Source organism: Pseudochaenichthys georgianus, chromosome 22 (assembly GCF_902827115.2).
Source record: "Pseudochaenichthys georgianus chromosome 22, fPseGeo1.2, whole genome shotgun sequence".
Taxonomy (NCBI): domain Eukaryota; kingdom Metazoa; phylum Chordata; class Actinopteri; order Perciformes; family Channichthyidae; genus Pseudochaenichthys; species Pseudochaenichthys georgianus.
In genome coordinates, this window is record NC_047524.1 from 27,669,211 (window position 1) to 27,696,321 (window position 27,111).

The following is a 27,111-nucleotide window of genomic DNA, read 5'->3' on the forward strand; positions in this document are numbered from 1 at the left end:
TCTTCTTATTACAGACACATGCATTTCCTAACATTCGGTCTTTATGCTGTAAAATGTATTATCTCTTCGATTTACACACGGCATCTATTGCACGTCTGTCCGTCCTGGGAGAGGGATCCCTCCTCTGTTGCTCTCCCTGAAGGTTTCTCCCATTCTCCCCTTGTACGATGTGAGGGTCTAAGGATAGAGGGTCTAAGGACAGAGGGTCTAAGGATAGAGGGTGTTGTTTTTCTCATACTGATATTCTGAACAATCTGTGCTGTTGTATTTGCTGTAAAGTGTCTCTACTGTAGGCTATTTTTATTATATGTACAGCACTTTGGCTCGACCAAAGATCGTGTATAAATGTGCTATATAAATAAAACTGGATTTGATTTGATAATATGAAATCTCCGTTATTGACATAAAAATGGAAGGATGGATTATCAGTAATAATTTCAAAGTGACACACACACATTGGATTAACCTTCAGCAGCGTTTTTATCGTTTTAATGCCATTGAACACAACTTTTGATCAGAATAACAGCTAAGGTGAGACAATGTCCCGTTTTCGCTCCGTATAGCTACGTTATGTGATGTCTGGGTTTGCTTCCCCTGCCCCAGTTTTGATCGCACAGTGATGATACCAATACCTCTAGAATCTGTGGACTCTCAGCTTGCTAGCTGATATCTTGTTTGTGCAGATCCGATAAGTAATAAAGTATTTCTACCGTGAGTTCTGTGCTAAGTGCGTTAGAATCTTTTTTCGCTCAGAGCTCATTTAGACGCACCTTTTCCCTCTCTGTCTGTGTATTCTCTTGTTCCGATTAACCCAGCCACATATTTTTTCTTGTTTTGTATCTATATCTACGCCGGGATCCGGCTTGAGACTTGTGTTTTGTTTCGGTAAAAAAGATTCGTATCGTCAGTTAGCTGAGTTTCTTCCCGTTAAGTGGGTATGACACATTACTAGGTTATTAAATGTTAAGAAGCCCTGAAACATCGTTTCCTGTTAAGCCTGCAGGGCCTGTGAAAATGCTTATGTAAAGCCCTTTGAATTGTCTTTGTGTCTGAAATGCGCTATATAAATTGACCCCTATACGTCGTTCTAAATCCCACTAATAAATAGCATTTCTTTATTTTGTTTGTATTTGGATTAAATCAGCAACTCTTTATTGATTTAAATCTATTTAATTGTGGTTTACATTAATAAACTTGAATTAACAGAACGTTGTTTACATTTTCTTTCATGCGACAATCTAAAATGCGCTTGAATTCTAACCTGGATTAAGTTATTGCAAACCTACAGTTTTACAAAACTCTGATGATTTATGTTGTATTAAATCAATCCATATTGGTACAACCCAACCTAAATGGCAACAAGTTACATATCTTTCCACTTCAACATAAATGTTTCCTTGTTGGCTCTCTCAACAATTAAACAAACAACCCACCACTAAGGCGCATCAAACCAAGTTAAGCAAAGAGTGGAGGATTAATGGTAGTTCGACTCCTGCCCCATTACTGTTGACCCCCGGGCTAATGTGGCTTACACAGCAGATGGCACCCTGCCATGCTAATAGATCTGAGGCTGAACATTGCAGAAGCTAACTTCTTATCTTCTTTTCACAGCGCGTAATGCCCCTGATGCCTGAGCTAATGGTTAACAAGCACCCACACAGCTTGCAGTCAGAGGTGGAGAGGGATTTGAGCCCAGGCCAGGTGGGCTGTGCTCCCCCCCCCCCCCATTTGTATTCATTAACCGTGTTCAGAGTCAGATAAAGTTAGTATTAGCCACAGAGCACGCACACATTGTAATGAATGTGGCAATGGATTGGAACAATGGTTGGCAATAACTTCCAGAAGATCAGGATTATATTTCCCCACTAATTATAGTGAACACTTGAAATGTGTATTCTAATGAAAGTCGTAATATTACAGTTCCCACTTAAACACATTTTGTTTAAGAGAGGAGCAGCATTATCTTAAAACTGGCAGTATTGTCACTTGCTCAAAATCCTCCTTAAAATAACTGAAAGGAACAATTGCTCTGCTCCTTTGTGTTTTCTCAGAGATGGCAAATCATAACTTTGAAATGAGATTCATGAATATAAGTGTGCTAAGGCATGGAGTGAATCATAATAAATCAGTAATTATTATGTGATATTTATTGGTGTTTCTTTGTGTCAGCCACTTATACTGAGTCAAATGTCCTTGTAAGTTTTGTCCATATTTAGAAATCCTGTTTTTTTTAATCAAATATGAGTTGACCAAAAGTCTGGGCATTTTAGTGTTACATTATGAAAACAAGAAATAGTTTAATTTCATTTGGATGGAGTTTATTCTTTTTTTAAGTCATTACTCTGTAAAGCACTTGCATCTTGCATGAAAGGTGCTATATAAATAAAGTGTATTTGTACATGGACATGTTCTGATTGCTATTAACAACTAACACAATTCAGATTTCTTAGGCCTTATACTGTCTTTAAAACTATTTTAGAACAATGAGAGCTGTACAGACAATAACACTTTTTAAAACGTTAACTTAGTTGGAAAGTGACTGAGAGTGTTTCTGACTGTGCCTGTTGTGCGTTGTTGCCCTTGTCTTCATAAAGAGTGGTTTAGTTATGACGTATTCTTTTAGGCTGATCACGGAGGTTTGGATTTTGGAATATTGCAATAAAAAAAGCAGGACAATCTCCACACATTGACACCACTGTTGTGCTTTTGAAGTGTAATTGGAATCATGAAAAGTAAACATATTTGTGTTGGCGCATCACCACCACTTATCTAAAGGCAGCTAATACTTGTTGTGACGACGTTATAGTCTCATTTTGTGAATTGTTAGCAACCGCCATGTTTAAGACACATAGAGGCTTTAGACATTTGGTAATTGTTAGTGAACCACATTGCATGCTGATTCAGTAAGTGTTTAACTGTTGCACCATTGTCTTAGTCATGCAAACTTGTCCATGACAGATATATCTAGTCATAAGCCGCGTTCACACTGCGGTACTTTTCCCACAAAGGTTCATGCGAACTTAGTTCATGATCGCGTTCACACCAAAAAGAGCCGGTACTAAAAGTAGTTCATGCGAACCTTTTTACCCACTCGAAAGTCCCTGCTAGAGAGCAGGGACTTTCGAGCGGCTCTTTTTTGAGAAAAGAGCTATATTTCTGATTGGCTGGGCGGATTGCAAACCACGCCCCGTGAAACTCCCAAAAAGTTTTGTGAAGCCGCCATTTTATTATCCTCGCATTAGCATTAGCATTAGCCCAGCGCAGAAACGCAGAGAGACTAACTTATGGCAACACAAAATAAAACATGGGAGCGATGGAGATGAGGAGGTGTCGGCGTTCTGGCGATTTACTCGGAAGGCTTCAGTAGAAGCTGCTGGGACTCCCAGCAGCTTCTACTGAAGCCAGTCCCCAACTCCGGGGACTTCCGGCTGGGGACTTTGGGTGGCAGTATACGCCGTGAAGTGGTTTGCGGCCTGCCAGTAAACCCAAAGCAGAAGAAGAAGAAGTGACGTCAGCGGCTTCATTTGCCTAATCCACCCAGGGACTTTTTCTGGTGTGAACGCGATCTGTACTTAGTTCATGAGAACTAAAGAGTTCGCATGAACCTTTGTGGGAAAAGTACCGCAGTGTGAACGTGGATATAGTTTTCCTCCACAGAATGATCACTGATGACCAGTCTGTTATGTTCTCTTGCTGAAGACAACGAGTTTTTCACTATGGTCAACTCTTAATTCCTACACTTAAGGAAACAGCTCACCTCTTAGCGAGATCTGGTTACTGCTGAGCTCAGTGCAAACTGCAGAGTACACGTCAAAGTGCCGTGCAGCCGTCCCAGATGTGGGGAATAGGTTTCAGCACCATTTGCAGACGGGTGTGGACCTCCATCTGCCGAGCTCAGCTCCATTCCTCCAATTCAGCTGAGTCATTTAGATTTCTCTTAAATGCTGTGGTCAGCACTTTCCAAACTGCCGGTTTAGTTTTTTACATTTTTACTTTCTTTTTTGTTTTGAATCTCTTTACATCTCGGGTAATTGCTAATATAAGTTTCCTGGCTTTCTTTCTTTTCTTACTTCTTGACTTCCTTCCATCCTTCCTGTTAGTTCTTCCCTCTTATTTTTTACTTCATTTAGTTGCATTCTTACTTTTTCCACCCTTCCTCCTGTTGTCACCCTTCATCTTACCAGTGTCTTTATTCTTTTAATATACACCTGCTTTTGTCCAATCTCGTTTTTATCCATTGATCCTCTTAAGTCTTCTTCTATGGTCTTTCTCCCCATACTCCCTATTGCTCTCATTATTTCCTTTCTGCCAACCTCTTTTTGCTCCGTTTGCTCCTTTTTTAAATTCCTTCAGCTTCCTCTGTCCCTCCCTTCCACATGTCCACCCTTTCTTTTCCCCCCATCCCTTTGAACACTCACATACATCTTCTGTATGTTCTGATTACCCTCCTTGCCTACTCCCTGCCTTGTCGCACTCTGTCTTCCCATCAGAAGCATCCTTATTGCTGTGGTAGTTCCCTTTATAGAACATGTCCCTGTTTGAAGCCCCTTGGACTACCTACGACAATAACACTGTTACTGCGATAAGTTCATGGTCCTATAAAAACACAATTTCAACATTACGGCGGGATAAAGGCGGTTGTTTTGTCACGCCTTAAGCACAGCTGAGCAAGGTGTTACACCTGGGCCGCGGGGACAAACTACTTCCTGCTAAGGGGGGAGATAAAAGGGGAGAGTATGCCTTTTTAAAAGCCTGGATTCATCTCCCATCCCCTGCTGTGTAGCCTCATAAGAAAAGCTTGCCACACAATTTGCTGGATGTGTAGTTTTCGTGGCAAATGGCATCCAGCCCCTGTAGCTCGATGGATCTGCTGGAGTGGAAAATAGCCACTGAATTGACAACAGGCAGAGGACGAGGGTGGAGGAGAATGGGTTTTTTAAGTGTACTTAAGCAACTTAGTGAATGCCAAAGTGGAGTTTGTGCCTCTTAAAAAAAAAAAAGATTGCCTTGGCTCTGAAAGATATATTGAAGCCTTTCATGTTGGTGGAGGAGGTGGAGGTGGACGAGGGTGGAGGAGAATGGGTTTTTTAAGTGTACTTAAGCAACTTAGTGAATGCCAAAGTGGAGTTTGTGCCTCTTAAAAAAAAAAAAGATTGCCTTGGCTCTGAAAGATATATTGAAGCCTTTCATGTTTGTATACTCTGAGTGGGTGAAGTATATTCTACAGTACCGCAGCCTTAATACATTAGGGCTTGTGTTTATAGATAGATGTTGGTGTTTTTGACTAATCTTTAAACATCAGCTTAGTTTAGCTTTTAGCTCTAATGCTAACATCATTATTTTTCCTGATGAACATGATTCTCCAAAATGGGATATATCTTTGTCATCGATTCCCCTTCCAAGGGACGACATATCTTAGACAGAACTACAGCTATCAGTGAAGATGTGTTCATGTTACATTTCTTTATACTGTTACACACAGGTCCAGCTTTTTATTATTATTGCTTCTATTGTAACTTGTATTATTGCTTACTGGCCACATATATTGAAGAGTATAGATGCAAAATGTTTAAATTAGACAACTCTTTACCTAATGCAATCAATAAAATAAAAAATAGAAGACTATTGGTTTCCAAGCTGAGGGTCGAGACAGTCAAATATGATAAAGGGATACTCAAATTCTTTCCCCGGGGAACACTTTTTGCAAATTGAACAAACATCTATAGCCCAGACCTCGGCTAGGTGGGCGATGGGGGATCCTCCCCTGGCGTTATAAAAAAAAGAGGTAATTTTTTAGTAGGAAATAGTCGGCGTGCCATCTGGCACCGTATTGGGTCCACATCATAAGCTGCGTATCACTGACTTAGAGGGTATCGGTAGGAAATAAAACGTTATTTTATACTTCTTTCTTAGAAAATACACTACTCTTAAAGTTATGTCTTCCATACAGTAGTAACAAATACACAATTACCCTTTATTTGAGCTGCTCTCAACTCAGACACACAACCTGTAACAATATACTATAAGGGTACTGGGTTGTATAAAGGTATCGCCTTGACATATAATTATGTTGGAACCACTTTTTTATACATATATTCCTTATTAAAAAGCAGTATTTTGTATATCTTTCTTACTCTGTTCAGGGCACATACCAGCATTAGTATCATCATCATTTTAATTGAATATTTGACTAAACAATACATCTTATTATCCTATAATTTGTGAATTAATTCTTTCAATTATCCCAGCGTGGCTTGCATTCATCCAAACCCTTAATTAAGAGTAATAATTGGCTCCACTTCTGAATAAGAGCCCATTGTGCTTTGTGGCAGTTTTACGGTCGTCTTGTCTATTCTGGCTGTGAGTTTATGGTCATCATCGACGCCGCTGTGGATCGTTCAATAAAACCAGTGAGGTGTAAAACTGCATGTGCCTCTGTGCTGTGAGAGGTCATGTGTAAAAGGTCCGAACATTATCCTAACATCAGCATTTCCTTGACCCAGCCTTACACTAAGGGGTTAACAGCTGAGGCTTGGATAAAGGCTTTGTGCATGACTCAATGTAGTTCCTTACAGTTTGAATTAAAGAAGGAAAGGAAAAGAGACACCAAAGGTCCATAGATTCACAACACATATGTGTTTTCTTTTTGGTAGGCATGTCATATTGGTTTCAAGCAAAGCCTTAAGGACTCTGCATTGTATTGTAGAATGAATAGAAAGATATAGTGCTCTGGATTGGTGCCCTGTGGACAAAACAAGCTGATTGAACTCCTGACTTCCTACTTCTCGTAGAAGAAAGGTTGTATTAAAGAGTCCCTCGACCACAGTGGAGGGGGTGAGTAGTGATATTTCAGGCCGAAAAATGTCCAAATACAAAAACTGTGCCTTTTTAAAATAGCGCTTTAAATACTAACATGATACACTGAACTAAAACAATTTAAAATACAAGATAGATTTGTCTCAAACATACTCAAATGTGGTATATAATTGCCACTGTGATTGTTTGCCCCACCCTTGATGTTCCCATTAACTCTTCTATTAATACTCCTTGTCTCCCTTTGTTTGTTTTGTTCCATGTCATGCCAAGAGCCAGCGTTTTCAAGCCAATAACCTTTGTGTTTTTTTCCTAAAACCAAGTCTTTTCGTTGGGTACCTAATAACAGGCATTTTGGATTTGATACTACTTGCTTACTTCTTACATTGTTCTAGTTTTATTTAATAAAGATATTTATAAGGGTCTACTTGCACTATTTTGATATTATAATGATCAAATTATCATTATACCGCATCAAAGGCATATACAAGTTCCTAAATGAACATAATATTGTTTGTTGCAAATATTTCTGGGACGCTACACTGTCGTAAAGAAGTCCAACAAGCCTGACCAGAATGGCTGAGTGTGTGGGGTGGCTGTGTATCCGGTGGGTAGCAGTCCTGCCTCCGGAATATAAATACAACACTGAAGCAGGAGCAGTGGCGTTAAAACAGCAGTACTGTATCAGTAAACATTTGGCCGTCTCAAGTGTCCTTGAGCGAGACACTGAATCCCTGTCAGCTCCGGGAGAGATGCTCTGCAGCTGACCCTGACCTCGGGGGGGGGGCGGGGCTTCCCTGCAGGGATCAATACAGCATCAACTGTTACATTTTTAGATCTGCTGCCTATTGCATGTGTAGGAGGTTAACATCGCCCGGAGGATGTCCCGACTCTAAACCACTACTTCCTCACCCAGCTGTTTTCACATTGCCAAACTCACAGTATAAAGGGAAGACAGTGGTGCACCGTGGTGTGGAGCAGGTGGGGAGTAGAAGAGCAGAAATGTCATCGTGCGGCAAATCAATAAGCTCTCATTGAACCTGAAAAGTCAGCGCCCTGTCAGTGACGACAGTCCCTGTCTCTCCTTGTCCGTCTTCCTCTCGTGTCCACCCCACCCCCCCTTATGTCTTCAACACGTCCTTTCTCATTCTCACCCTTTTGTTTTCCTCCTCTTCTCTTACTTCTGTGTTTGGGTAATGAAGAAAACAGAATGAATGGGTTGCTGCTTTGTGCAAGCTGTGGCGCTGATTGGAAATCAATCCGCTATGTAAAGACAGGAGAGCTGCAGAATAACACGGAGACACGCAGATGAGTGTGGCGTCTAATGTTGGAGGGAAAAGGCCGGTGATGATCTCGGTGGTTGGTGGCTCCTCTATCCACAAGCAGGAAGCACTTGTATTTCAAAGTCTAGGGCATAAAAGTATAAACGCAGGCTTTTGTCGAATACAAATTTGACAAATGCACAAAGGCTTTTGAAAATAAAAACGATTGACGGAGAGGAAGAGCGGTATTTAGAAGTTGAGAGCGAGACCTTTAACAAGAACAAAGGCCATACATCGTATCGGCACCGTCTCCGATGTTGCATGAAAAGGTGCATATGCAATGTTAAGAAAGGGTGGACTCACAGTACTGTACATGTTGGGGGCCTAACCATAACCCTTCTCATTACTACATATGCTATTAGGTTATGACCTGGTGGTAATCACGTGTTTTCACTACAACTGTGGTGCTTCAGAAGGGCACGCTGCAACCACACGTAAGCAACAAGGTGCATGTCTAACTTTCAGAAAGGCTTGCCGTTTCTATAGGTTTCTCTTTTGAGAATAAGAGATAGATGGAGATTTGTTGATGTGGAAAACAAGTTCTTTAGCACGACCGACCCCATACATCCGATCAGTGGCGTCTCTCGATGTTGCGTGACGAATGGAGTTGAGTGCTGATGGGTCATGTGCAGAGATTAGGAATAATATGCACGGCAGATAATACCATCAGATCGTCCTATGCATGATCTGTCTGTTAATCATAGTGGTGTAGTCACACAGAGATGAAGACTGTCACGGATTAAAGATCACAACGAGAAACATCCAACCTCGAGTCGCCATCATGACCCAGACGGTCATGTCAAAGCCCCCCCCCCCCCTAATGACTCTTGATGATGATACATACAGATGAAGTATGTATAGGGTTTAGCAGCAGATAATACAGGCACATATCCCTACAGAAGCTTTATATGTTAATGTTAATTCCCTCTCCCCATTTCACTGGAGTAAATATTTAGCTCAAACAACAATCATTCCCTGCGAGATCGATCTAATCTGTGTAATCCTGAGTACACAGCAAAAGTTAAGAAGGGCCCCGCAGAGCTCTCGCCTTCAAGGCCGTGTCGGTGAGTCAGCAGCATTATTTCCCCCGGATTGTGAACTTTCTCACTTTGCATTTTCAGTGCTGTCTATCCCGATTTCATCTCCGTGCCCTGATATGAACCGTCTGTGCTCTAATGTAATAAAGCCGTGAGAAATAGTCTGTGCATGTACTCTGATAAAAACAATGCCTTTACTTCTGTTCATGACAAGATAACATTCATTATACTTATGCAAATGTCCTCATACTGAAGAATCCGCACATGACATAGCCCGGAATGCCTTTTTTTCCTTTGGGCATCTTTCACACTTTCGGTGCTTATTCCGAGTCTATCTTTCATTAACAAAGCATCTTAGCACCCTGGTAGCATTTCCTCCCCACAGTATAATTAAAGCTGCATCTAACCTACTGTAATGTAATCTATCCAGATCAGGTTATCCTCTACCTCCCACGTCAGCCATATCATGTTTCTGTTGCGTAAACTGTCTGACTCACGGTGATTCTGGCAGTCTTACCTGTAAACCAGCGAGTCATCTTGGCTCCCATTGTACTGTATCTGGAACATCCTGATTCCCGGAATATTCCTCTGGAAGTTGAACTTGATCAGCGCCGTCGATGACGTGGCCTCGGCTGTCACCACCCTCTTGTCCACCCCGCCCTTCACGTCGCCCGTCACGTTGCTCCCGTTGGCCCCTCCTCGAGTCGACGTGGAGATGTCTGAGGATCCCGGGTCGGGCTCCTGTATGTTGTTGGTGTTGTTGGAGATGTGGGGGAGCTTTATTATAATGAGCTCTATTGTTTGGTGGGCTTCACCGGCCGGGTTGGAGGAGATGCAGGTGAAGGAGCCGGTGTCTTTCACCGTGCTGATGAGGATGTCCAGAGTCCCGTTGTTGTAGACCAACGTTCTGGAGGAGTTGGACACCAGTTTGCCCTCAGGAGAGATCCAGTGGATGGCTGGCTCCGGGTCACCTCTGGCCTTACACCTTTAGAGGAGAAAAGCAATTGAGTTAATCGTATTAGAAACAAGTCAGGATGGGGTTAACTGTACAGTGGTGTTTCCCTTTCCAGTAGTGTGTTATATAGGTTTATGTGCATGTCAATGGTCTGCAAAGGCTAAAATGCCAAAGTTCCCTCCAGAGGGAGTTTCTTTGTACGCGATAGGGGTGGGACATTTCTTACACATCTTAAGGCAGTTGACCAATCACAACAGAGCTGGCCAGCTAACCAATCAGAGCAGACTGGGCTCTGGTTTCAGACAGAGGGTGAAAAGAGGTGCTGTAGCAACATTGAAGCATGGAAACACGACACAGCAGTAGCTTAACATACTAATATGAACCTGAAAACTAGCACAATATGTCCGATTTCACAGTGGTTCTGGATAACCTTCCTTCTGGGACTTAGGTGCAGGGGCGCCACCAGGGATTTTGGGCCCCATGAAAATATATCACATTGGTTACTTAAACATTTGTTTCTTAATGTTCTAAAATGGTTTGGGCCCCTGTCAGTCACGGGCCCTTAGAATCGTCCTAACTGTTCACCCCATTACGGCGCCCCTGCTAAGGTGGGAGTGGAAGAGTCTACATTTTCTACTGTGATGGCAGAGCAATTTCCAGTTGTAATGCGCTTTACATAACAGCCTAGAAATAACAGTGGTGGATTTATATCTTGGCTACTAAATTCTCATAAGTACGAATATTACCAGGACAGTAACAGGGCATATCCAGTTGTTTTCTCTACCACTCTGCTGCTTTAGAAGGGGCCAACTGCAGCCACCAGTGAGACAAAGGTGCATATCCAACGTTAAGAAAGGCTCACAGTTTCCCTAGGTTTCGCTTTCAGTTACTTTAAGGTTAAGGCACTACAACTATGCAGTTAGGTTCAGAACTAATGATGTTGATGTTTAGGTTAAAAATGTAATGTTTAGCACATTACCGTCGTTACGTGACTTTGCTTACTAGACGTTTGGTCTTGGACACAGGACTTTAAGTCGGTTCTTGGAAGAGTCCAGTTTTTGCTTGTCCCATAGATCCTCCAATCCCACCCAATACATAGATGAAGAAAGATAGATGATAGGTGCTAATTATTTTTGTTTAAATAATACTTTTTGATGGATTCTCAACCACATGTACAGCTCTAAGTTATTTATTTTGTATGGACAATATTAAGAAACTAGAGGAAATTGTGCCTATTCACACTCAGATTCAATGATCTTTGAAAAAGTGCATGACTAAATTGAAATGGTAACAATCATTTTTGACGTCATTAGAATGATAAGCAATCAAAAATAAGGAGTGTCACGGTCACTGTGACCCTCCTCGATTACTGTTATTACAGAGAAGTGCTATGACAAATGAATGAAGGGGAGTCGTTATTTTTCTTGCGACTAAGCTGAAGGCTCTCTGGCAATGTCTGTTATGAACTTAAGCAAACTCCAAATGATATGAAGTTCACTTTATTACGGAAGTGAGCTCCAAATGATGTAAAGTTCATATTTTCATGGAGGGGGAGAGACAAAAGATAGCAGCCCCAAGTCATGAAATTGAAAAATATAGGCTGGGTAAACTATCATCAGGTTATTACCAGAAGATACAAAAAAGACATTTTGCAGTTGAATACATTAAAATGGAAGCTGTACAAGATGAGAAATGTCGGATGGGTTGACCTCTGACCCTGGACTTGTACCTTATATATGAACATGAAGAGGAGATCCAATAAGGGACAGAGAATAATAGCACCTCATTGATTTTCTTTGGCCCCTTTTTCTCCCATAAGTCCATATTTGAAAAACATATCATCTAGCTTCATGATTGGAAGCGTGTGACCAATATATATGCAAATGAAGTAATCATCGTCTCCCCGACCTGCTCTTGATTGTAGTTATATCTCACACAGGCTCCGCCCTCTACTGGACTCTATGGATACTACCTCTTAGTCATACTATGCGAGCATTCATCAACTGAGATATCCGGCCCCCTGGGGCGGGCCTACCTGAATGCGCGCGCAAGCGGTGGTCTGGGGTGATCTGGGGCCACTAGGATGACCCTCTCCAGGAGGGGGAGAATGAGGCGTACCGGTGGAAAGGCGTAGAGCAGCTTCCTTGGCCATGGCTCGTGTGCAAAGGCGTCCACCCCCAAGGGCGGATTGTCTCGCCGAGCCATGGAAAACCACAGGGTACAGTGGCTGTTGCACCGGCTGGCGAAGGGGGGCTGACACCGAAAGGGCCAATTTTCTACTGAGGCCATTGAACGCTCCGCCTGTGCTTATATAACTAGGGTTACAATACGTAATCCACCGTTTCATCCTCCCTAAAATGTTATCCTGATGTCGCTGTCCCTGTATTTCGTTGAACAGCCAGGCATTTAGAGGGGCTTGTAAACATAATGCTCAACTACGGGAATACAAATTGACAATGTGTATAATTGTGTGTGTATTTTTTGGAAATGGGTCCCTCCAGGTATACAAAGAGCACAACTTAATACAAAAACAACTAATGGAGTCATGAGTAGGGTTGGGTATCGAGAACCGGTTCCTCTTTAAGAATCTCTTTAAGAATCGAATGCATACAATATTGAATGTGAAGCTGACCGTTGAGCGGCCCGATCAAGCAAGAAGGCAGAGGCAGAACGTCCAAAATACAACCCGGTGTGGGCATTTATTACTCTGGGGCACATGACACAGCCTCAATCTGCTGTTCACGTGAGCACAGTCACCAGCCACCAGGATCTCACACACCAAAAACAACTGGGGTTACGTACTGTAACCCAGCTTCTATGAGTATAGGCGCAGCCCTCTAAGGCTATCGCTATTGGGTAATCCCACTGCACGTGTGCAGCACTGACAGACTTAATCCACGCCCACCTATGACGTGGGCCCCACCTCCGTATGACAAGACAGACCAAACTAAAACCGTGACAAAAAAACTAAGATCATGACAAGCATAAAAACGTACCTGAGAGTAACTCTCTGGCCTTCAAGCACCCTCATCTCGTGGGAATATCTTGTGATGAGTGGAGGTTCGCATAGGAACTCCTCCTCAGGGACAGACCAGAAGTAGCGCCCAGAGAGTTGTTGAGGTGAAGCGCATGTCTCCAGGTCGTCTTCTCGGTTCAACCTCCGCAGCCACAGCAGCTCACAGTTACAGTGGAGAGGGTTCCCCCCGAATGACAACGCAAAAGAAGTGGCAGTCATGATCCCTGATGTTGCCAGAACCTGGAAGTGTGACACGATCTGAGTCAGATTACCCATATGCACTGGCAGTTGTCTAATTCAACCAGTTCTATTAACATAACAATAATAGAGATTGAAAACATATGTTTCGGCCTGCTGCTTTCCAGAATTGGATAATACCTGTGCTCGTTGAAAAAGTGGGTCTGGTGGCAGCTTTTGGAGTTTATTAGAGGTGACGTCCAGCCGGTTGAGTTTCTGTAGCAGGGAAAATGTTCCCTCTGGGATGTAGTCCAACATGTTGTGGTCTAAACTCAACGTATGGAGGCTAATCATTCTCTGTAGAAAGAACAGAGAGCAAGAGTTCACTTTAGTATCACTTTGAAATGAGGAAGTAGAATAGGTTAAGAACGGATCGAGAGGAAAATGGTTTTCTTTAAGGTAGGACAATCCTGGTTATTGTCACTAAACTTTACATTTTTTAATGCATTCCTTGACAGTGGTGATATAAATGTTGAACTACAGTAAATAATGCTAACATGCACATTCTAAAGGTAAAGTTTAACTGAAAACAACAAAGCTATTGTGGTTACTCAATATACAAACAATGACTTACTTTGTTAGTAAAGTTGAATAGGTCAGAGATTGAAAGCTTGCCCTGTTATCACTGTAATAAGTCATGATACTATTTGAATGTTGTAAGATATTAATTTAGACTACTTTTTTCTGAGCTTTCTAACAAATGTTTTAAACTGGGTTGTAAAGCAACCCCAACACATAAAGGTACACCAGACCGTGTAACAGTATTTAACACTAATAACTGCAAAACTATGTAATTGTTTTTAAATATAATTAACAGAAAAGTTTGGAAGAGAGCAAAATAACTGATGTTATCTTCTACTGCCACAAATGTTTTATCTATATACTACATATTATTATCTACAAATATATATATAATCAGATGAAATGTGTTTAGCAACTGTTATTTGCTTAGATTTTACTGTATTTAATTACCATTACACTTATTTTGTCATTTCATTTATTAGCTATTGAGCATGTAACTGCCTCTTTATTGTGTTACTCCTCAACAATGACTACAGCACTTATTTATCTAACATCACTATGTTTTTTAATTATCCTAAGTTGCAAAGTATGTTAGTAAGCTGATCCACAGAGACCCTGACATTTGCTTGTTGCCTGGCGAAGAACACATTGAAAGTGTTAGCGCTGAAAATGCCTATAAATGAAGCTTCAGTGGAGCTTAATGAATAGTCCACATAATGGCCCCAGTTCAATCCAAAAGCCCTAAAGATCTCTTTATTTTAATTTCAAATAAATGGGCAAAAAGGTTTAATGGCCTTTTATCCCATTGTGCTTATGATTGGATTATTCCCATGGCCTTCAGCCAGTCAGGGTTTTGAAAGGCTGCAGCAGTTTAAAGAGATCCTGACCTGGATGGCCTCCCAAGGAATAGAGTCCAGGTTATTGTAGCTCAGGTCCAACTCTTCCAGTGCCAGCAGGTCGTTGAACGCTTCCTGGTGGATAACTACCAGCTGGTTGTTGTTCAGGATCAGGTGGTGGAGCTTCGACATCCCGCTGAACGTATCATTGGCTATCCTCGTCAGCCGGTTACTAAAAGAGAGAGAAAAGAGAATGTAGAAACTGAGAATAACAGAACTTTGTAGCTTTGGAAGACTCTATGACACTTCAGATTTCTTAGGTGGATTTCATCTCATACCGCAAACACATCTAGGTTTATATACATACCTGTTAAGGTGTAAAGCTCTGAGGTTCTCCATATCGGCAAAGGCGTGAGATGTGATGAAGGAGATGGTGTTTCTGGATAATGTTAGGTCTACGAGCCGCGTCATGTTTGCGAAATCTTTCCTCTTCACACTGTGGACACAGATCAGCACAATTCACTTAGACAAAGACATATACCATGTGTGATTGGTACTAGAACAGCTTTTGGGTTAAGCAAGAGTTTTTGGTAGCACAGACAATTCCAACAAGGCAGAACTTTGATTAAACAGACAATATGTAATTTTCCACAAGGGGTCTCTCAATTGAAATACAAACTAAAAACAGAGTTTGGTAACCAGCATCTCAGTTAGCCTTTCTCACTTAGAATTTCTTCATAGTTTTTGGTCCAATCTGGAGCTGAGAAAATAGCAGCACCATGGTATAACATTATAAAAACACAAAATAAATGTGTCAGGTTGGTCTGATACAGTTTGTCTCAAGCTAACGTTTGCTCAGCTTCTTTATCCGATAACTTAAAGTGGACCTATCATGCTATATTTGAAACATATATTGTAGGGCCATACCTATATAAAACATGTCTGTGAATTTTTTTTTTCAAAATACCAAACGGATCATGCATTTTAGCCATGCCTCATTTCGCTCTATTTGCTCTTTTCCAGCCCTGTTTATGCAGGGGCTGATTCTGCTTTTGTGGCAGACTACAGCGCCACTTACAGGCCTGGCATATGTACTACAGCGTCTCCAGCGCTTTCGAGCGGTCTCTCATTCCCTTGATAGGTGGAGCAACCCTTTTCAGACGTCAGAAAAATTCAAATAATAATCAGCTCCGTTGCAGCCCCGTTCTTAGAGATTTGGGTATGGAGGAAAAGAGAGAGGGTTGTGTTTTCTGACACTTGGTGAGTTCCCTGGAACACCGGGGACACATATTCATGTATAAAAGACATACAAAAATGCATTTTGCATGATAGGTCCCCTTTAAGATTCAGATTTCAGATCATTAAAATCCATTCAAGAGTTCAATAAGACCGAGATCTCATAAGAGTATCATAATAAATTAGTCTTAAAACTGGATAAAAAGTTCAGTTATCACATCTTTTTGGGGTTTTGGCATATAACCGCAGGTTTTAAAAAGTTAAACACCACCATTTCAGGACACCTTATAATACAGAACGCAACCTGGATTCAAATAACACATTTTCCATGTTAAACTGTTGGAAAGGTATGAGATGATGTAAGAACACCAATCAACACAATATATAACATGGGACTAGACCAGGTGTCGGCAACCCGCGGCCCTCGAGCCGCATGCGGCCCTTTAAAGGGAAATGGAAACACTTTTCAAATTGCTTTCCATGCGACAATATTCCCATTAGGAAATGTATTTATCTAGTCTATTTCCAATGTAAACGATCGAGATACGCACATTTATTTTTTGAAATACGTGCCTAATGACCATGGGCGTGCTGCCATTGCTCTGGGACTTTCCCAGTGACGTCACTGAGTGGGTACGGCTTCCTGGGCCAAAGCTCAATAACAAACAACATGGCGTGCAATGCACCAGTAGTTTACATTAAAAGATAACGGTCATCGTCAGGAGCGTATTGTATTGCCCCAGGCTGCACAAATGGATTTTATACGAAGAAGGAAGAAGTACATTTCCATAGGCTGCCACTAACGGATGAGAAGCTGCTCAAAGCATGGGTTATTTCCATGAAACGGTCCGATCCGCCGCTGAATCAGTACGCACGTGTGCAGCGAACACTTTAAAAATGACGATTATGTCCACAAAATGAGGTTTGATGAGTCTGGATGCCTGGTTCAATACAAAACATTGGATTTGAAGCCAGGATCTGTTCCCACAATATTTGATTTCTCAACGTATGCAGTCGGGAACACCGACCGTCCCAGCACGTCGGCCGCGCAAGACAATGACAGTGTCAACAAACGTGAAGTTCGAGCCACCAAACGAGTTGCTTCAGCTGCCGAGAGAGAGGTAAATATTGCAGCACTACCAGATTACTAGCTCACACATGTATTTACTGACACAGTGTGACCTTATTAATTAACGCAATCGCGTCCAAACTAAATGGTAGCTATTATTATGATGTACAATGGAGAATTGGGGGTGTTCTATAGCTCAACTAATTAAACTGGCATACACACGCTCATCTGTCGAAAACAGCCCTAAAAAGGCTAGTATTGCTGGACTAGGTGTTCAATGGATGGTATTGCAGGACCCAGAGCGCACGGAGCACAGAGCGGACAGCAGATAACGGAATTGCAGTTGTATTGCTTATAGATTATCAGAACATTTCAAAGGGGACACAGCCCTATGGATTAACTACATCATCGTTTTTATCGTTGTAATGCCATTGAAGACCAGTTTAGACCAGACAATGAGGAATGTAAGCCGTTAGCCTAGCGTATGTTAGTACCTAGCGCCACTTGTTTTGATGTACGTTTTTGTTGATAACCTCGCGAGTTTGTGTCTTTCAGTGTTGAGGTGGGCACCATTATGATCATAAACAATGTGTTGGATGTGCAGCTAGGAAAAGTAATAAGGGAGCTAGGAGTGATTTTCGGTGCAGTAATAGGTTAGGATTTTTCGCTCGGGGCTAATTCAGAGGCTCACTGTTAGCATTGTGTTTTTTTTTTTTAATTCCGGATCGTATGCCACTCTATTCGACCGAATCGGTTCATAAGCATAGGCCATGGGATGCCTGGTAACTGTAGATGCTTCCACATCAATGTCATCTCCCGACGAATAGTCAAATTCATCGTTCAAAACGTCGATCTCATTGCAAAATTCCTCCATCGCTGCCATATCTGCTACGTTGTGTTGACTTCCAGTATGGATACCCGGAGCGAAAACACAGCCAGTGACGTCACCATTTGGGACTCCCCTAATGGCGGCGGCCTGGTCCCGGAATTCCCCACCCGGCCGGCGGATAATTAATTTTCTTTTGGCGAGTAATATCATGTACAATAAATATTACGATCAATATCCATTGTAAAATGAATAAACTACCGGAATATTATAGCTGTAATTGGTGTTTCCTTTCCCCTTTAAGCCCTCTGCTCTGCCCCTTGAGCTTAGACAAAAATAAGAAGGAAATACAATTAAAGTATTTGTAGGACTATTTATATTTTCTTGCATGGTTGAAAATGTTTCGTATCTTGTATTTTGAGGTGATACTGTGACACATAAATAAAAAACATAACGGTTTTAATTAGGTCAACTAAAAGATGCGTCACATCCTGCTACGGTCCCGCGCTAGCGCCTTTTCTTGCAGGCGAATAACCTGACCCCCGGCTCGATGAGCGAACTATGGATAAATCAAAGAAAAGAGGAACACAGGATTTAATTCTGCTTGGACAGAGTTGTATGCTTTCACAGCAAACGATGCTGGCTTACCAGTATGTTTGATATGTAGAGAGAAGTTGTCAAAGGTGTTGCAGCCTTTACGTATCGAGGAACAACACGGGAGAGGAAGACAGCTGACGATCTTCAGTCATAATTCAATGGGGTATGTAATTTATTTCAGAAAACACTTTGTTATATTCCATGGAATGCTCTTAACGTCCCGATAGCAATGAATATATTAAATGCTTTGACAATAAATACATAAAAATGTTTATCTGTGGAAGCCGTAGTACTGTAAAAAGCACAACCAATCATTTTAGCCGGCCCGGCTAAAATAACTGGATGGCCTACCTGCCAATCAGCCTTCCATCTGTGCACAAATGTATCTCGTGCCCTCATTGGTCATGTGCGCGTTCGTGTGTGTTGGAGGAGGGCCTCTGTAAGGAAGTCTGACGGAAGAGGCCGTAGCGAACGAGCCGGTTTTTTGTTGTTGTTAAGTAATACAAGACAGAATGATGATGATGATGATCTCCGCGCTACAGCTGCTCCGTGCATGGATGCAGTGACATGTAATATCCAAGGATTAGAGACTGTTGGATGCTGCTGTTTTGAGCATTGCAATATATTTATATATTGCAATATAGTTATTTTTATCCTTAGGCTCAGCAAATATTTGATGTCAGCTGTTGCTGTCTTTTTTTCTATAGTTAATAGTTACTGAAATAGAGCCCTGCTGTTTTGTCAGGGCCCTAAATATAATTTAAAAAAGTAGCCCCTTTTTTTAAATGTCTATGCTTAAGTTTTTATAGGTGTTGCTATCTGCTTTGTGTAGCGTGGTTCTACAAGCAAGTCAGTGCATTCATTGGGTGGTATCAGAGAGTTACACAGGTCTGTAAATGCATTGAAAACATTTGGCCACAGCAAATCATTTATATTAAACATGTCATTTTTACTTTTGAATACTTCATTACAAAGGATGTATTGAATCATTTAAGTGATATATGTGTACACATATAAATCATTAGTCAAAACAGGGCTACATTTGATTTAATTATAAAAGGTATAATATGTGGTAAAGTGAAGAGCCGTTTGGGAGCCGAACGAGCCGGCTCTTCTTGGTGAGCCGAGCCAAATGATCCGGCTCACCAAGAAGAGCCGGAATTCCCATCACTAATTTTTAATTCTCCTTATAGGAGTTCTTTGTTTCTTATTAGAGGTTAACAGTTTTATATAATGTAATAAATAGCCTAATAAATGCAAAAACAACTGTAGTTTTTGTCTGATATAACAATAAATACAACTTTATAAGCTATCAAGCTATGAAATATGTTTTGCGGCTCCAGACAAAACATTGTTTTGGAAAAAGGAGCAAAATGGCTCTTTTGGTCAAAAAGGTTGCAGACCCCTGGACTAGACAAAGGTGGTGTATCATTTTTGTCTTTGAATATTGTGTAAGAGGACTTTTATAGGAAAACTGTTTTAATATTCAAAACCAAAAATTATATAAAACCAAATTCCCATATAGTACTCCTTTGATCCTGTGCAGTTAATTCAATATGTTTGAGCGTGAACAACTCTCTCCAAAGGCAACAATCCAGAGAACTGAGGCTTGAAACTGCACTGCCATCAGGAGACAGCCTTGAGCTGCTCCATTGACTATGATCCCACTATGACTTCCTCTAGGGTAAGTGCTTTTTTCACACCTAAATTAGTTTTATTTCATTGTAGTGCTGGTGGGTAATGTGCTTGCATCGTCATAAAAAGCGCTCTGGGCGATGCCGCTCAGTCCAAAAATCCAGCAACGTATTAATCTCCGCCAAAGCAGCTCAGGGCTTCCTCGTCTGACGTCAGAGAGCAATGTCTCTGTTTCCAGCTTGGGAGAAAAATATTTAATTCTCACACAATTAAACCTATCTTTCCAAGAACTGGTATATTTAGTTCTTGTGGTATTAGATATAGGTTGTTATTACTTGTCAATAAAGTTGTAATTCAGCTTTAAATTATTATTATTCAAACAGATTTTGAGAATATATTAATCACTCAATTATGTGGGTGTAAATCACAAGAAAAGTATACTATTTTAAATAGTAACTTTGTGGGTGTTATAATAGTACCAGTATTCTAGTATTAGCTACGGTAGCTTTTCCTGCTTTCACTATTTTCAATAGTTTTGTGGTTTGGTGAAAGGCAATAGCAGAGGAAGCTGTAGCATCCCTTACAGTTGGGATGATACAATTAACTAGTACTAGGCCCATTAGAGGTAATTACAAGTGGTAGCATAGCATTGGCAGGTGGCCAGACCAAAAATAGCACTGCCTTTTTAAAAGCCGGTTTGAGTAATATAACCATGAGTTTGAAGGCTTATCTCAGTGTGAGAGCCTTGGATAAAACTACATTTCTAATTGTTAACACATTTCCCTTCTAATTTTACAATTATATGTATTCTCAACCATTTACCATAAAATATATAAAGAAATTCCACTTCCCCTTTCAGAATGTGGCTAGCAAGTAGGAAAAGTAGAAAACACATCGGAGTGTTCTGTGACTAATATTGTAGATGGTTGTCTAATAAAACTTTAAAAAGTATTGAAATTACATTCAAAGTAAAGAATAAAGACTCTTTCAAATGAGTTTCTACGATCTAGAAGTGACAAGGGAAGACCAAGCACCTGCTACAAAAAAAGGGAAACAGGGATATTGTTACTTGATAGTTGCTACCAGCTAATGGCTATTTGCTAGTAAAACTAGATTCACTAACACAACTGAAATATAAATCGGAAAATGATTTTACCTAGTGAAGTTTTGAAGAACATTTTGGACAGTTTTTAGCCACACGTTAAGGGAAATTGTTTTACAATAAGATGGATTACACATTTACATTTGATATGTAATGTGTGATTTGACACACACACACATTAACAAAACAATATTTCATATTATTATTATTTTTTTTATCCTTAAAGACTCCAATGTTCAATAAACAGCACGAATTTTGCCACGACACATTTTGACAATGTTCAACCTTTTTGCTAAATGACCCTGGGAACCCTCTCAATGTCCAACCTGTGGTCTCATTGAAATGAATGAAGCTGTTTCCAAGAACATTAGTACTGGGAGTTGTTCTTGTAAGGTAGAAAAACCAAAAGCAACCTATATAGTATTAGCATTGAAGTACTAGTTCTCTTGGTGCTATCAGTGATGGGACTTTTACGTTGTGATAAAGTTGTCGGCCAGCCGGAGCTCCACCGTGTGCCTGTCGATGTTGGGCGGGACGAACAGAAGACCTTTCTTGGCGCAGAGGGTTGCCAGGTTGGGTGACAGGATCTGACACACGCAACGCTTCGGGCAGATCTGTGCCCGCACTGCCATGGCAACTGCCAGCATCACACACAGCAACAGCCTCTCCATGGTTTCCACCTCACCTGATGACGACACCTGAGACACAAAGCAAGAGAAAAATAGAGATGTTTTTTTTTCACTCAATAGTTATTTAGCATCATAGAAGTCATACTGGGAATAAAAAGACATTATTAATTTTAATTAAATTTGATGAGCAACAATGTTATTTCATCACCAAAATCATCATAAAAAAGTTTGAATTATAGCCCATTTATTACATGGCTTAGTTGAATACTCGATTCTGATTGGTCAATTCAGAACACGTGACACGTTGTTAATACCGAACAGACAGACCGCTGTCAAGGACTTATTGACCGTTGTCAAGGACGCTCACATCTTCAGAAAGAAGTCCGGTCGATTTAACTGCATGCAGTTTGCTTTTCGAACTGGGACATGAAAAACAGCGCAGAAGTAAAAAAGAAAAGAACACCTTCATGCCGATCTAGATCCCTCCGCTTCGCGTCGGGCTCCTGATCAGTCTGTCGGTGTTCTTTTCCCCATAATGACCGCGTCGCTGCACATTATCCCTTACTTATTGACATGGTGTTGATGACAAACATTTTTTTGCAACACTTCACAAAACATATTGAAAAGCACAAAGAGACTCGACACAACATTATATGTATATTTTCATATCATTAGGGCTCATGCACTGACAGAGTCGGAGCAGGGAATTGCATTTTCTAGGGCCTAAACACTAACCAAAAGTTGTTTTTCTTTGTGAATGTGCCCTATCTACGAAATTTGGTGGGAGTATGTATCACATAGAGACGGCAAAGATAGTCTCTTAGAGCGTGGCGGTAGACCCTACAGGAACTCGGCCATTTTGAATTGTATGCAGTTTTCCACAGGTGATGTACCTTAACAAACTCCTCCAACAGATCATCAAATTGACCTAACAGTTGGTCAGTACCATCTTAAGATTTCAGCGTATCAAACTGCATGCAATAACTTATGTTCACTCATGTGGCCAGTCTCCAGCGGTCATGGCAATTCACTGCTGTGTCAACAGGACATGCGTGGATACGCCACAGCCCGTCTATCACTGCTTGAAGGTTTAAGTTCTATAGTTTCTTAAAAAACTTGAGTATGCAAAACAATTCAGTTTAAACTAACACAACTGTTTGCCATTCTGAATACCGAGAGCTACAGAGAGTAGCAGTAAACTACTGGACATACATGTTGCTCCACTTGCTAGCTGGATTACAAACTGCCTCACAGCTCGGCCACAGTACGTGAGGCTGCAGAACACCACCTCTGACACTATATTGAGACAGGCGCTCCTCAGGGCACGGTCCTCTCTCCCTTCATGTTCACAGTGCTCATCAGACTTCAGACACTGCTCATAGTCCTGCCATCTGCAGACATTCTCAGATGACTCTGCCATTGTGGGCTGTATCAGCAGAGATCAGGCAGCCGAGTACAGGAGAGTGGTGGACAGGTTCGTGGAGTGGTGCAGTCGGAACCATCTATGTTTTTTTATAGTTGCTTAATTATTTATTTTTTTACTGCACTGCTAGTGTGCAGTTTTATTATTATCATTTATAAGTTACTTCTATTATTATGTTGCTGGGTTTATTGTAACTCTTTAACTCTGGATAAATAAAGTCCTATCTTATATTATCTTAATTGAGTGTGAACAATGAAGGTAGGATATTAACCTGTTAAGCCTGTTAAAAAAAACCTGTTTTTCAGGTCTCAGGCTTGAAAATGACATTCCCAGAACAAATGACTATATATTCACTTCTAAAGTAAATTCAGATTGAACATAGTAAAACAATGTAAATGATAGTGTCCGTCCAATGTGAAAACCACCCTTGAATGATGGGATAGTAGACTAAAAGCTTTAGGAATCCAAACTATAACATATAATAAGTACCCTGTATCAAGATTGATGCAAAATAAGTTCAATTTGACCTTTTTAGAGAGATTTAGCAAAAGATTGTGCTGAACCTCTTCTGGGGTAATTTGGGTGTATTTGCCATATCTCTGGCCCCCCTCTGTCAATTTTGATGATTGACACCTTGTATGCATTGCAATGCCATTGAACACAACTTTTGATCAGAAAACAGCAAAGGTAAGACATATTTGCCGTTTTGGCTCTGTAAAGCTACGTTGTGTGTTGTCTGGTTTTGCCTTCGCTGAGTTCTGGTCGCACAGTGATGATACATATATCTCTAGAATATGTGGAATATCAGCTTTCAGTTGATATCTTGTTTGTGCAGATCCGATAAGTAATACAATATTCCTACCGTGAGTTATCTTTTTTCGCTTATTGCTAATTTAGAGACTTGGTATTACCCGTGTGTTTTTTTTTAGCTAGAAATGGTTTGTATCGTCAGTTAGCTGAGTTTCTTCCCGTTAAGTGGGTATGACACATTAATAGGTTGTTAAATGTGAAAAAAAACCAGGTTAAGGGCAGTACGGAAAAGGATGACCTTGCAATTTGCAAGTCGTTATCAATGTACTGTGTTAGTATGCATTGTACTTTAAGTATTTGCACACATCGTTGACTAACTTCTGAACACATATTAAAATTGGCAACTGGAGTGAATCAGATTCTGATGAAGTTGTAAAATCGTTATGATCAGACATGACTAGATGAACCCCGGAGCCTCAGAGAGTTGAATCACCTCCAACTTTTAGGCATCGCTAATCAAAACTGGAGGGGATATTTATTATTATTGTCATTTATTGTTCAACAGTGTTGCTATGGGCACACACACACACACACACACACACACACACACACACACACACACACACACACACACACACACACACACACACACACACACACACACACACACACACACACACACACACACACACACACACACACACACACACTAGCTGTTTCACCTCAGTAAACCTTTTCTCACACTTTTTTATATAGAGGTAAAAACAACCAATATCTAAAAGAGGATCACAAAATATGTGCTTAATACTGGATATTATCAAATCAAATCAATCAAATCAAGTTTTATTTATATAGCACATTTATAAACGAGTTTTGGTCGAGCCAAAGTGCTGTACATATAATACAAACAGTAGAGACACTTTACAGCAAATACAACAGCACAGATTGTTCAGAATATCAGTATGAGAAAAACGACACCCTCTATCCTTAGACCCTCACATCGTACAAGGAAAAACCTCCAGAGAAAACCCACAGTTTAAGGGGAAAAAATGGGAGAAACCTCAGGGAGAGCAACAGAGGAGGGATCCCTCTCCCAGGACGGACAGACGTTATTAAGTACATGTATGTCAGCCCTAACCCTTAACTTGTACACATTTGGGATAATGCAAGTACACAACCTAACAAATTATATAACATCTCTGTCTGGTAATTTTTAGACATTTTAGGTTGAATGTTATACAGTATTATAAATGTAATTTAATTATGGTAAAATAACAAAGCCTGTATTAATGAATCAGTGGCAATTAGAACTGTGGACTTAATACATTAGAAGGGGGACACCCATTGGTGTAATTTACAAATTGAAAGAATAAAGGTCAGCTCTTCATATTAATGACTTCAAACGGATCTATAAAGCATTAGTATATATATATATATATAAGCCATTCATTATAATTTATAAGGCATTCATGTTGGATTATGGTTCTGTGTTTGTAATTACACTAGACACTTTGCTATCATTCAGATAAATATACATACGCTTTTTTGGACACTTGTTCTTACAAAAAACAAGATTAAAGACAGAAAGACATATAATATTTGCAAAAGAAACTCCCCACTTAAAGCAGGTCTTTCTAATTAATGTTATCTGCCGTTCCAACACACTCTCACTCCATAATCGTCCAGGAGCGACGTTTGGTCAGTGTCCGTGGCGTGCAGTTGTGACGCTCCTAGGCTCCTTCAGCGTCATAAAGGGACGCAAATAGCTTTCAACTGATTGCAATGTATTCCCATCTGCGGCGAGATTTGACGCTCATGGAAGCACGGCATTCGTTTGTGTCGGCTGCCCTTAAAGGCAATGTGAGCGTCCATTCTCATTGGATAACGGAGAATTGTACACCCGGAAGTAAGTATTCCCCTTACTGTCGATTGATTTTACAGTGATATCTGCACTACTCATCGACTAAAAAACACCAGATTATTCTTGTTAATTACACAACATTGATTGGTTTAAATTGTGTGTAATGCTTTTGTATTTTTCCCCTTCGATTCGGAGAAACAAATATTTTTTCGGAGTAAAGGATGGCAGAAGACACTACACTACCCAGAAACCCCAGCTATCGTTTGGACTACACCATGTGCTCTGTTTGACAAACCCCGTTTTTTTTCACCATTCATTCCAATGGCTGGCGTCTATGTCACGTGATCTTCACATTTCTCCCTGCAGAAAAAAAAAACATGGCCGAACTTCGTTTTATTCTCGGTGGAAAATGCCTATTTTAAAGTTAGTTTGGCCATTAAAATACGTTTTGATGTCATTTGATGACATCAAATGACATAATACTTTATTCCGAGTGTGCTTGCTTTTCTCTTTGAAAGTCATCACATAACGGCATTGTAATACACGGTTCGGCTGCATTAAATATTACATATCTGCCGTAGTTCTGTATTTATAGAGCCCTGATGAGAAGACTTCTAAACAAACATGAGGAACTGAAAACGTGACGTGGATCATAAATATATCAGCCATTAAACAACATCTTACATTTATTTTCACACAATACGTCTCCTTGCAGTATCAACACTAATTCGGCTGACTTTTATATTTGATCCAATTGGTAGATAGGCTGTATTTACACCATAAAGGTGCACAGCTGATATAAAGGGACACCCAGTGGTTAAAGCATGTTATTGAATTTCATTATGTTTATTATTAGATATTAATAGGTTCCCTATAAAGTATATTCATTACTCTCTACTAATAGTTAATTAAAGATTGTATATAATGACTATTTTGCACATCCCTTTCAAGATTTCAAGATTTTCTAAGGTTTATTGACATATCATATTCACAAACGGTGTAGTTATGCATTGAATGAAAAACTTGGGTCGCAGGTTCCTCAATAACAAGACATCTATCAATATTTGTGCATACCTCCAGCAATGTTAACTATGTTGAAGCACTTATTTTAACTGATATTATACATAATGTATTATACTCTTATAAGATGTATGTAGATATTTAATCTCCGGCCTTGTCAGGTATTGAACAATCAATAAATAAACAAAACAGAATTGTTAAATATGCAACACAGAATTTGTGTGA

General features: G+C 40.5%; 1 protein-coding gene across 1 annotated transcript in view; it reads right to left on the reverse strand.

Moving 5' to 3' along the window:
• Positions 1–27,111, reverse strand: part of lrfn5a (leucine rich repeat and fibronectin type III domain containing 5a) — a 235,376-nt gene that overhangs the window by 12,215 nt on the left and 196,050 nt on the right. The window contains exons 3-8 of the mRNA XM_034110917.1: positions 21,678–21,901; positions 15,106–15,234; positions 14,790–14,970; positions 13,522–13,677; positions 13,124–13,383; positions 9,690–10,157 (exon numbers count right to left, since the gene is read on the reverse strand). Of these exons, the coding sequence (XP_033966808.1) occupies positions 9,690–10,157; positions 13,124–13,383; positions 13,522–13,677; positions 14,790–14,970; positions 15,106–15,234; positions 21,678–21,874 (1,391 nt within the window). The 5' untranslated portion in view covers positions 21,875–21,901. The remainder of the gene's footprint in view (positions 1–9,689; positions 10,158–13,123; positions 13,384–13,521; positions 13,678–14,789; positions 14,971–15,105; positions 15,235–21,677; positions 21,902–27,111) is intronic.